Source organism: Gymnogyps californianus, chromosome 1, assembly GCF_018139145.2.
Source record: "Gymnogyps californianus isolate 813 chromosome 1, ASM1813914v2, whole genome shotgun sequence".
NCBI lineage: Eukaryota > Metazoa > Chordata > Aves > Accipitriformes > Cathartidae > Gymnogyps > Gymnogyps californianus.
Window position 1 is genome coordinate 145,707,498 of NC_059471.1, and position 12,428 is coordinate 145,719,925.

Sequence of the window (12,428 nt, forward strand, 5' to 3'; positions counted from 1 at the left end):
AAGAGATATGTCAGAGAGAGATTCTGAGGCATAGAGTGGCATCCAGCATGTAAAATTACAAGTTCACAGTCTGTGCCAGCTCATTTGATGGATATTTTTATTTCAGTTATAAGATATTATGCAAACTTTGAGGGGGGGGGGGAAGATTCTATAGGATATGGAAAACACAAGAAAAGTCACTGTCACAGTGATTTGTAGTAGTTCTCTAGTGTTTTAATTCTCTAGTAATACAACCCAACAAACTCAAGAATCTTATTTTTGTCAGTGAATATGCATTGGATGCAGATATCTGGATTAAAAATAAGTTCAGATCACTTTTGATTAGAACTGCACTTCATATTATTAGAATGTGATGGATGTGTTTGGATGAGGAGGAAGTTCACAGTTATGTTTAGATTTCTTCCCTGAGCAATTTATAACCTCAGCATTAGTCACATACCCAATCTCCAGTCCCTTTCAGGATATATAAATAAATGCATTGTAATACGTGAGCAGTAAAATTTATGACCGTTGACTGATCTCACTGGAGTCTCTTGCTTGCGTTTCTGAATAGAGGGTACAGAAAAGAATTTCTTAAAACATGCACAATCTTGATTCTTTCCACAGACACGTAGTAGCAGTAGGCTAAACCCTGCAGCCTTTACTCGGTCAAACTCATTACTTAATATGATGATTAACTGAAGAAACTGAGATTTTCACCTCTAGGATGAAACTAGCTCCTGTGTAGAAGACCTGTCCAAAGCTTATGATCTTCTTTGAGTCCTGAGAGTCAGACAAAAGTGTTAAGTCCTTGTGCTGGTGTGAATCGTTGGGATGCATTTTGGTCTCAAAAGATGCAAAAGTTAGCTCTAGCACCTATAGTGCCCCCTTTACCTTAGCCGTTCTCTGTTTTCCCTTACATCTCTGAGATTTTTTTCCAGGCTGCTGATTAGGTGCCTTCTGAGTTTCACCATGCTATCCTTAATTTTTTCCTACTTTACCCGCAAGGCCAACAAACAATAAATTATGCTTCTTAACTCATTCTTCCCCATTTCGCAGACCATGTAATAACATGTGTGCTGATTTCAAACTCTTTTGATAGTCTTTTTGGCATTCATCAAAAAGAATTTTGACAAAAAGAATTTGTCAAAAAGATAAAAATTAATATTAATATTAGTTCTGGCAATACTATTATAAATAATAACCAACTGGATTAATCAGTTAAAGCTCAGCAGAAACTGAGAACTTCAGTGTGTTATCCCAGAAATGAAAACCAAAGAGGAAGTTCCTATTTACCTGAAGCTGCAGAATTTTGCCCTGTGCTGTGTTTGCACATGTGCATGCATACATGCATATACAGAGTGTCAATGAAAGGGTCTGTATGCCAAGGCTCATTGCTGCTGCCTTGCTGCAGAACTTTCACAAAGTATCATTTTTGCTCTTATTAGTAATGTAACTGATATGAAACCCTACTGTTTTGGCATTTTGAAGTTGACTCAGAAGTTATTTCCTAGTTTACTAGCCTTTCTTATTCTAGCCAGGTTTTGTACTGCCCGACTTGATAGTGATCTTAACATAAATGTTACTTTTCTGAAAAATCACATCAGAAGTGAGATGTGCCCTCTATTTGGCTAAATGTATTATGAAATAGCTACCTGAATATGTGGTGGAATGTTTTTGAAGGAGAGTACAGATTTCTTAAGGTTGAAGACTTTGATACAGGTCTCTGAAAGTCTCTGTGACTTTTGGGCAAATTTTTTTTTTAAGCAACAAAAATGTGTCCGCCATTTTGATTCAAGGTTTTGTTTTTTACCTTAGTGTTGGAAAATTCTTCTCCTGTCCCATGTTGCCTTGTGTGGTCATTAGATGAATCCATGTTGTTTCTGCATAGCTGCTTGGGTCGTACATTCAAGTTGGCCTGTCCTTGTGACTGAGAGTCTGTAGTTTGTTTGAAGCTGTGTCTTGTTTGAAGCTGTGTCTGTCTACAGCCTTGAAAAACGTTCAGGTATCTTTTCCTCTGGCTAGTTATGCTGACTGTGCTGTACTGTTTTCAAAGCAATGGTTAGTTATTCACTGATTTTTTTTTTTTTTTTTCCCCCTTCCTTCCACCCTTCAAAGTTTCCCAAGATGGGGGTGGGGTGGGGGAGTGGGTGGTGTGGTGGGAAGGAACAAAAGCCAGGCTGGAAAGTAGCAGTGCCTAAAAAAGGAGGAGGTTTGTCTGTGATAGGACCGCCAGTCCAAGCAGCAATTCCTAGAGTCTCAGCCTGTAACCTCCAACAAGACAGAGGAAGACATTTGCAGTCCAGGTTCTCCTGTGTTGTGCTCTGGAGTGAGAGGGGAAACATCCCTTCTGCTGGGAGTGGTCTTGCTGGAAAAACTGTTGGGAAGTTCTGTAGCACAGACCCTCGTTATGATGATCTGTGAGGCAGTATCTTTGCTGAGGATTCTGGGGTGCAAAAAAGTGGTGAAATTAGAGAAGTGCAAGAAGATGACAGCTGGGCCCCTGCATTTAGTTCGGCATCCCATAAGGGATAGGAAAAATATAGTAAAATTATTGTGTCTGCTGGAATGAGACCTGAACACATGTATACCCTTCTAGGGACAGTGATTTCTCTCTTGATTTTATGGAATCAGTTTTGCAGCATACTGTTCTGGAAAAACCACTGTCTTAACTATCCTCTGGATTACTCTTGAACTGGGCAATGGCTAGTTGTATGGGTAGCTTCCTTTCAGACATTAAGGCTGATCTAGCTGAAAGCGATACTGAGGGTGAAGGTAATGGAAATTGTTCTGCAGAGTCATTTTTCTCCAATGCCAGTTGTTTAATGTCAAAAATGTGGAAAGAGTTGTGTTTTTAATTACTTTTGTTCACAGCTGTGAGTGGTGATTCACAAAATTTATATTGCTAAGGTGTGGAATGAAGAGGAAGAATATTAGGATGAAGCAGACTTCTCCTGCAATCATTCAATTCCAGATATCATGGTCTAGTAGCTTTATGCTACGTTAGGCTCACTCAGTGTGTTCATGCTTACAGAACTGGTATTGATGCCGTCAGTGCTGTGCTTCATTTGCCTGGATTTGAGCTGGGAAAACACTGAATAAATAATGAGAAAACCACAAATTTTTCTCTTCCAGAAATAAATTGTAGCACCATGCTAGGTTTCTTTACTGTTTACATTCTCTGGGTTCATCTAATGACACTTTTATTAGGCCTTTTCCAAACATGCCGATATCTGTTCTGGCTTTGTCCTCAGCGTGTAAGCTGCATGTTAGCAGGTGGAGTGCGTGCACAGGGTCTTGGGAAAGTCCCACTGTAATACTAGGAAAAAAATTGTAGGAAAAATCAGTGACATTTGCTTTTTGGTTTGGGAAAAAGTTTCCTAAAAAAAAAAGTTAACAGCAAGTAACTATGGACTCAAGAATAATGTTTTTAGAAAGTCCTTGCTCAGTAAGTCTTCCTCAAGAAGGAAGGATATGCAGGGATAACCTCAGAAAACCAAAGGAGAAGCTAGGGAAAGTACCCATGACTTGTGGTGTGGCTTCCCCCGACCACAGGCTCCGCTAGCCCCGTTGTGCACGCTTAACGCCGCCTCCTGCAGTTGTGAGCAGCATCGGTGCCTCCTCCTGGAAATTTGCAGGATGTCAGTTTAACAAAAACAGACGAAGGGGAAGTGCTGCATGCAGATGCCTGAAGCACCAACTGCTGGGGAGCCAGCCTGATTTTTGAGATTGGTTAAGAAGTCAGCAGCTGCCAAGAAGTACAGGAAACGGCCGCTTGCTCCAGCAGCATCTTTCAAGGCACTGCATCCAGAACAGGACCGGAAAGTGCTGGTCCTGCTAACTTGCTCTGGGTGTGAAAATCTTTGTTACAGTGGAGGTAGCAACTTCTGATCTCTCTAATGCCACTATGTGGTCATCCTGAAATCTGAAGCGGTACTTGGAGCAGTGAGGCAATCTTTCCTCCTAAGATCCACTTGACCGTCTCCCACTCTCTCAGGCTGCTTCAAATTTGTATTTTCTCTGAAAGAAATAATATACTGTCCCACGATCTTAGTTTTTCCTCTCTCCTTCCTGTATCATAACACAGCAGACAATTTCAAAATAAAAAATGGCTACCAGTTACTTACTGGAAAAAGGACTGAAGTATTTTGCAACCTTGATGTTGTCTCCTCCTCCAGTTTTTATGACCCCTTTCTCCCTTACCCCTGTAAAAAAAAAAAAAGGCAGCTTAAAAAAAAATTTCCTCTGTTATGTGGCTACTTCCATATGCAACACAAGTAATGAGGTCATCCAAGAATGATGTTTAAAAATGACCCATATTCTGAGAGTTAAGTAGCTCAGCTTCTTCAGTGCTGGACTGACAATCACAGTCTGATTAAATTTCTACACAATTCCCTTAGTGGAGCCAAGTCCCACTTTGACCCCTTCCAAAGGGACTGCTTAATGAATAAGGACTGATGCTGTTTGAATAAAGTGATCTGCCTCTGTTGACAGAGTAAATAATAAGCAGGTTCTGGTTTTAATTGTATTTTAATCATATTGAGTAGCATTTCATTCCAAAGTGATTCCAACTATTTCAATTCACACATGTAATGATCTATTTAATAGAACTCCAATTATTTTAATAAATCCCAGTATTTTAATTCCTTTTGAAAAACAAAACAAAAAACCCAACCCACCACATAGATGATGCACTAATCAAAAGTTGGGACTAAAGAACTTCAATTCAGTCAGTTTCTATCACCCTTGGTGTCACCAGTTGTTCCACAGCAGATCTCAGGCTACCTGTGTAGTACTCATTTATATTAAGGATATTGTAAAATAGCCTATAAGAAACAGTTTCACTGTCTCTAATGCAGGATCAAAAAGAGTCTTTTAAAGTAGAGGAAAAATGTTTTTAAAGTAGGGGCAGGTCTAGGATTCTTAATTTGAATAATTAAACTTATTTTGTGTTTATAAAAGCATTTCTAGGAAATAGTGACTTTATGGCATGATTGTTACTCAAATCAGCCCTATTGTTAGGATTAAAATGCATATGAATGTGTTCTTTTTGTTCAGATGTTTTAGCATTCAAGGAGAAAATTTGTCGCATAATGAACAGCAGTTTTAACTATTGTCTTATCACCATTGTCTCATTCTTTAGTGAGCTTCTGATGTCATGACTTTCAACTTTTGATGGCATATATGATTCCTAGCTTGAGAATTTTTTTAGCATTTTGATATGAAGATAGGTTTTAGTTAGAGAAATGCTTCTTAACTGGATCTAATTAAGGATATATAGTTTTCATAGCAATTGAAGCTGGAAACCAATTTGTCTAAAGTTTTCAGAAAAACTGATCAGTAGAGAACCCAGATTTTGGGGGGCTTTGTTCCTAAATTGAAGCTTAGTTTAAATGGTGGGTTTCAGGTCTGAGCTTGAGTCTGATTATTGAACCTTACACAGCTCCACAAAAATACTTTATTTTTCAATGTAGGATTTTTTCTGAGTGTGGAAAAACAGAGATAACAGTAAGATGATTGAAACAGAAGTTGTCACATCCCATAGAAAGATTCTATTTCATGTTACTTCAACCATTATTTTTATATTCTGTATACAGCAAGGAGATGTGTCATACCTAACCACAGCTTCTTGCTAGTTGCATTGCAAAAGCAATGTAGAGCAGTCCCTTTTCTATATGATAATGAAGCTAGACAACAAAATTACTTAACCTTGTAACTCTGAACAAAAAGAGTCTACCATACCTGTCAAACTATATTTGTAAGTGAGCTAATTGACTCAAAGCCAGCATAATTCTAGAAAGCGAAGATGGCAGCTACTGAAGATATTCAATAGTGCATTACAGGAAATGGATTTTTTTTCATAGTATCAATGTATTAACTTTCAAATAGTTTTAGAAAGCCATTCAGTAAAATCCAGACTTGCTAATAACATGATCCCATTGAAAGTGAATGGAAGCTTTGCCAACCTAGCGTTTAAAGCTCTCACCAAGAATCTTATTTATTTGAAAAATATTTATATTTTCTTAATAGAAATTGAAACCATTCAAAATTTACTATTCAATAGAAGTACATTTTATGTTCCATTAATATTGTGTGCTTTCTTAGTTTTAGCCCAAGCTTTTAAAAATGAAATCAATTTCTTACCTCAACTCTATTCATCATGAAAAAATATAAATTCTGTCTTTCATGAAGCTGTCATAGTTTCTGAGAAATATTAGACCCTAGGGCCCACTACTCCATTTAAAACATTCTTCATATTCATATCATCGGGTTTTTTTAACATTCCTTTTGCTTGTTTGATGACTTTTATTCTTCCCCCTCTCATTTAGTGTAATTCAATATTATGTCCATGTTCTGTTTCTTTTAAAGACAACTTAATAGAAGACACTAAAAAGCAGAGATTTATTATTTTTATTTTTAAAGGGAATATAGCCATGTTTATCACATTGTCTACATTCTTGATTTTCCCCTTTTGTATTTTTTTGTTTTCTTGCATATTCTCTGAAAGATGTAGGGCATCCAGGTGAATTGGAAAAGAACAAAAGCTATGTAAGACTTGATTCTCCAAAGATATTTAGGTCCCTAAAGATGCAGATAAATACATATTGGGATTTTAAAAAATGCATAGAGGCACCTAATTTTTGTTATTCAACTAGGCTTCACCTAGCAGTCTTCATTTTCTGAAATGTCTGAAATTATGCTGTTTGGGGTTCTGATGAATTAATGTTTAAATGCTTCTTTTTTCTTCTTTTTTTTTTTCTTCTTCTTTCCTTCTTCTTTTCTTCTTCTTTTCTTCTTCTTCTTCTTTTTTTTTTTCCTTTTAAATCCACTCTTTTCCTGGCTCATTTTCTCAGGATTGTGCTTGTATCCAGGCTTACCATGACTAGATCCTTCTTGTCTAAGAGGTCTAAGTGCAGTCGGTGGTAACTACACAGCAGGAGGAAGGGTAGCAGAGTTGTGTTCTCAAGGGTATACATGGGGAAACAAGTCTCAGTGTAGGCAGTTTCTCAAGATGCTCTGACTGATGAATTAACTAATGTAGTTCAGAATATGAAACTTGATTACTCAGATTATTTGGAGCCTGAGGTGGTGTTTTGTTTGGTAATTTTGCCAAACTTTTTTTTTTAGGTTGAACAGTTCATACCAACTGCAGGTGGGATTTGTGTCACCTAACTCTAGTTATCTTAAAGTTAAATGCACATTTTCAGCTAATTGTCTAGACACTCTCTATCGTCAATGAAGAAATAGAGGCACTTCGAGTGTGTGATTCATCCCATCCTAAAATAGATGTCTAATTGGAAGTAGCTATCTTTCTCCACCAAATAGCAGGAGAGCACTGACAACTGGTTAGACAAAAAGCAGCTAAGGATAGGTGAGATGGTCCCCCTCTGAGCTATTGATACATCTCTTATCCCTCTCTGTTTCATTGATTTGGGAGATCACTAACATTTTTCAGTATTTGCCAAATAGGGCAAACAGGTTAAATAGATGTTAGTATCAAATCCACCAGGTTCAGGAGTACATAAGGCAGAAAATAATGTATACAGTTCCACTGAACCCGTGCATAGACAGTCTGTGCTTTGTTTTGATTTGTCAGATGGTAGCTTAAAGAGCAAAAGCTGATGCGTATAGCATTTTATGTATTTCAGGTTGGGATCAGCCTAGAAATCAGCATCCGCTCACAGTGAAGACTCCAGTTGGTTACTCCTCTGTACAAACAACGTCACAGTGACACTTCAGAGCTATCCTGTCACTTTCTAGTTTCTTTTCTGAAAAGTAAATATTCTAGCTGAAAAACAAATTAAGCACACAATGGGTGTATAGTATATCTCAAAAGTAACTTGAATGGAAAGCATTTCAAACTGGCAGAAAAATTAGACAAGTTTAATACCATATGAATGGTTTTCTCAATAAAATTCAGAATAAATATCCATTACAATATTAATGAAGGTTGAAACTTTTCTCAACACAGAGAGTAATCAGTAACACTTTTACAGCAGGAATTCTGTGCAGTAATTTTCATTCCCATGTATTATTTGTGAAATGAAGGGAATATGCCATTTAACGTAAACTTAGCAAAAATGTTTGTGTTTTGAGGCATACTTTATAACAGAAACAAATCAACCAAAGGCAATTATTAAGATTTCATTTGCTTCTCCATAACTAAGCTTCTGCTGAATGTTTTTCGTAATTGGACAATAATGTCTTTCAGATAATAGTGAACTCTTCACTGAGAAAATGATGGACAAAACAACCATTGCTGTGATATAGGATGTCATCTCTACAAAAGTTTGCTTAACAATTTAAAGGAACAAACATGTTTATTAAGCCTGCACTGATACTGGGCTGAGGTAGAAGAAAATAACACTGTCAAATTTCCATTGAGGTCCGCCCATCTCTAAAATAGTTTTCTCGGATTTTCGTAGTAATGTAAGTATGCCAGTGGACAAATTTACCCTGTTTCTATGATATGTTTTGATGCTTGAACTGCTCATTGATTTTGTCTCTTCCCTTTGTTACTCTAGTTCAAAGAAAGGAATACTCAAGGACAGGTGTTTCTTCTAGCTTGTTAACTGAGTTTTCTTTTATTCATATTTAAAAGCACTTATGCTCATTATGCTTACATTTTACTGATACCATCTTAAAGTAAGAACTGCAAATTCTTAAAATCCCATGCTCAGCATGTATGGAAATCTGTGCTGCAAGACCACTTCTGCTTGCTTAATGCATGTTAAGGTGGAAAGAGACCAGCCAGTTAACTGGTATAATCATATGCACAATGCAGCCATCTTGTCTCATCTAGTTGTTCCTTCAGTTGTGCAAAACAAGATGCTGTAGATGTTTCAAAACCAGAAAATTCTTCTATTTTACTTTCATTAGGACATAACTTCTGTTAGCATTCTGATTTTTGTTGGTCTTAATTAAGATGATTTCTTTCTCTTACCAAACTATGACTATAAAGACATACACATCACGGTTATCTTTTTCATCCTTTTAATAATAATAATAAAAAACCCTGTTGCAATTAATTTTCCATTTATTATTGTGATATATATATATTTTACAAAGGAATTTGACAAGCAGATTTCTGGAGTTCTTAATGGAGTTGAAACAATAGCCTATGCATGTCATTGTACATGCATAGTGAAATGATGAACATAAATCACATACCCACACACACGTACACACAGAAAACAAGGCACTGTTAAGACTGTACATGTAATAAATGACCAAGAGGTTATTGATACATTAAAAACTGAGCTCCTAATGGAAACTGTATCAGTAGTCATTTTCACACCCTAAAGCTGTGCATTGTTTTGGGGTTCTCTGCTTAAAAGCCCAAGTGTGTCCCTCTTTCCGTATGTATTGGATCCCACATTCGTAGGTGAATAAATTGCTCCGATGTTGTTGCTGGAACGAACTAAAAAGTCAGCCAAACGTTGTGTCACACATGTAGCGGTGTTGCATTTCCGTTTCTCCAGATGGTGACTACTAGGGTGAAACAAAAAGAGCCAAGATTAAGTCAAATGATGAGCAATCAAGTGTGCCACTTCTAATAGGCATTTGAGCTGTGCTAATGTGGGAGTTCTTTTAATATGTGCACAAATACAGGAACATTACAATCTTCCTACCACCTACTTTGTGCCTGAAAAAAAATCTTGTGCTGTATGCTATTATCAGTTTTAATGGTGGGGGTTATTTAAATGCAAAGACCTTAACAGTCATATGTCATTTCTATTGATATTCTGCATAGCAGTTTATGACATCTAGAAAACCTGTAATGATAGTATAGTTAAGACAGTAAGTGAAAACAATGACTAAATGTTTAGCTTTAAGCTGAACTTCTAGATCTATTTAGAGCTCTTGCTGATATCATGAGGATTACTAACAAAATGACAATCACTAACATTTATTTAGTTCTCTTGTTCCCACAGAATCATATCCTGCTCTCACTGAAGTGAACAGTAATCTTGCAGTCCACATCAAGTGGATTGAGCCCAAAGCCTCTTTCTCCCAAGTGTGCCACATATCATGAGAGGTGGCAGGCATTGCCAACTTCTGCCAACTTCAGAACTGCTTAAGATTTAGCTCTGTCTAAACAGAGATTTCTTCACTACTGAAAAGCTGCCACATCTTTGTTGAAATATCAGCAACTTGAAAGTGCTCTTGTGGTAGAAGATAATCGTTTGCTGTATGAGACTTTAAAGAGTGTCCATGGAAGAATCCATATCTAAAAATATAATTTTATGGTCTGAACCAACAGACCATTTACAGAACTCCATGTAGAACTTCTGTAGCATGAGTTTTTTTTTTCTTTTTAATCACAATAAAGTTGTTAGCTTGAGAGAGCTTGGGTTTTCAAATTTGTTTCTTAGACCACTATGTTGTTCCTTCAGACAGAAATCCTTGCTTGCTGAGATTGCTTATTGAGTTGGGCTTCTACATGTTGATGTGGCATGAGGTAGACAACAGTTTGCAGCAAAAATTTACTGTCAAGAGTGACAATCTCCCATTTTCAAACTCTGAGCAATTACCAATGAGTTCCTTTTCCTATTGATTGATTAAATCTGTCATCTAAAATGTCATCTATTCTTTTAGAGTTACTTGTATTGATCCAAGAATCCAAATGGAATAGCAATTGTGAGAAAAATGTGTGTATTATACTGGTTCTTCATTGGCAAATAGGCAGCAATTTCTAAGCAATTAATATTTTAAATATGTAATTGTATTTAAAGGAAATAGTTGGATAGGGCTTGATATAGCTTCTCTTAGATTTCCATGGGTTATTTCTATTGATTTAAAAATAGTTTAATTAAGCCCTTAACATATGAGGTTCAAACAGCAACTGGTTCTCATGGAAATCCTGATTTGTTTGTGGAGGCTGAATTCTCTTTTTCGTTAAAGGTACAAAGTCAGGCCCTGACACTCCAAGTTTAAGCTCCAGTCCTTACAGGAAGCTACTAGATTTCTAGTTGATGTCTAGCCTGACCGAATCCATTATACCTGTTAGGTCTCTGATCTGTAGCCTTTAATTGAATACGTGCTTCAAAGAGACAGTTCACCCAGTAAGAGATTGTATACCAAGGCACCAGAAAAGCAGATAAGACATACCACACTCATAAAGGTGATGCCTTGTGTTTGAGTATTAAATTATTATTTTATTTTTTTTTAAAAGTAATAGCTGTAAAAATGTGGGAACTTAGTCTCCATTATCAAAATATTTTGGAAGATAACCAAATTGTCATATAACAATGATTTTTTTTTTTTTATAAATTCAAAGAGAAAGGAACAAGCAACTGTACAGACACATGTATTTACTGAATCTATCCATAACAGAATTGTCATTGAAAGAAATTCACTCAAAAGCCTGACGAACGTAGAATAGTTCAGTGCTGTTTATCTTTCAGTACAAATTGCAAATACTTTTTGAAATGCTATTTTATTCATAAAAAAGTTACCTGAAATTTGATTTATGGATTTATGAATGCATGAATGCATTTCATGATTCAAATCATGAATGCATTTCAGACAAGTTAAATTCTGTCAGAGCCGATTGCTTCTTTTCCTTCTTCCCATGATTAAATTGATATTTAACTCTGTAATGAAATATTACTTACTTACAGGAAACAGTTATATTATAAAATAAGTCCATTCTAGCAGAGCATTAGTGTTATTAAGAAGGGTATATTTTCTTTTTTTCCCTTCAGGCTTGGAAATGTGACAAATTTAAAAAAGAAGGTCCTTTCAAAATACACCTTTCTTCTCAAGGTAATGTAGTATTTGTAGCCTTTTTAATTTATGAAAGCATTATAATTGTAAAGTGATTAAAAGATCTGCAACTTTTGTCTCTGGATTTCACTTTCTACCCTGAATGCTTTGATCTTTATGCTTACAGAATGGCTCTATTTACAAGAAGAAGGATATTTTAAGCTCTTTTTGAGAATAAACAACAGACACAAAGAGTCTCAAGTAACAGAATATCACTGGCACAAAGTTTACTTCATAATTTAATCCTAGCTGATATGACTAGAAGAAACACGGAAAATCAATACCTTTTTGTCTTTGCTGCTGGTTGTTCTGGCATTTCCTCACTAAGTCCCGAGAGTGTATTCTGTGACATTACTGGCAATATCCATCCTTGTCTCTTGGAAGTACCATCAGATAGATCATCAGCCACAGATAGTAATCTTTAAACAAGTATAAAATACCCTGTGAAATTGAATAGCTCTATTTTTGCTCATATTATTTGAGACATGAAAGCAAAAGCAATTCACGCAATAATTTGAACACGTTTTCACCTAAAAAGAAATAAATATGATTATTTATTACTCACTTCTCAATAGGTGTAGCTTCCAAACAGCTCAGAGTGACAGAAAGTGCAATGAAGAAAACTGACAGCTTTAGGTTGCACATCTTTGCTTCCAAACTTTCTGAAAAGAATAATGATT

At 36.2% G+C, this 12,428-nt stretch overlaps 1 protein-coding gene across 1 annotated transcript; it reads right to left on the reverse strand.

Annotated features, from left to right (window-relative positions):
* Positions 1 to 9,210: 9,210 nt before the first annotated feature.
* On the reverse strand, positions 9,211 to 12,393 carry IAPP (islet amyloid polypeptide). The gene is made up of 3 exons (XM_050915343.1): positions 12,314 to 12,393; positions 12,033 to 12,167; positions 9,211 to 9,471 (listed from the first exon to the last, which is right to left on the reverse strand). The coding sequence occupies exons 1-3, from the start codon at positions 12,391 to 12,393 to the stop codon at positions 9,279 to 9,281; spliced, it is 408 nt and encodes a 135-aa protein (XP_050771300.1). The 3' UTR covers positions 9,211 to 9,278.
* Between the last annotated feature and the right edge of the window lie 35 nt (positions 12,394 to 12,428).

What these genes read in the sequence shown, in the direction of transcription:
- IAPP (XM_050915343.1), bottom strand. Translation starts at nt 12,393, where the DNA reads ATGTGCAACCTAAAGCTGTCAGTTTTCTTCATTGCACTTTCTGTCACT. An exon ending in GAAGCTACACCTATTGAGAA is followed by an intron (nt 12,168 to 12,313) that starts GTGAGTAATAAA and finishes ACTTGTTTAAAG; the next exon opens with ATTACTATCTGTGGCTGATG. An exon ending in CCAGCAGCAAAGACAAAAAG is followed by an intron (nt 9,472 to 12,032) that starts GTATTGATTTTC and finishes GTTTCACCCTAG; the next exon opens with TAGTCACCATCTGGAGAAAC.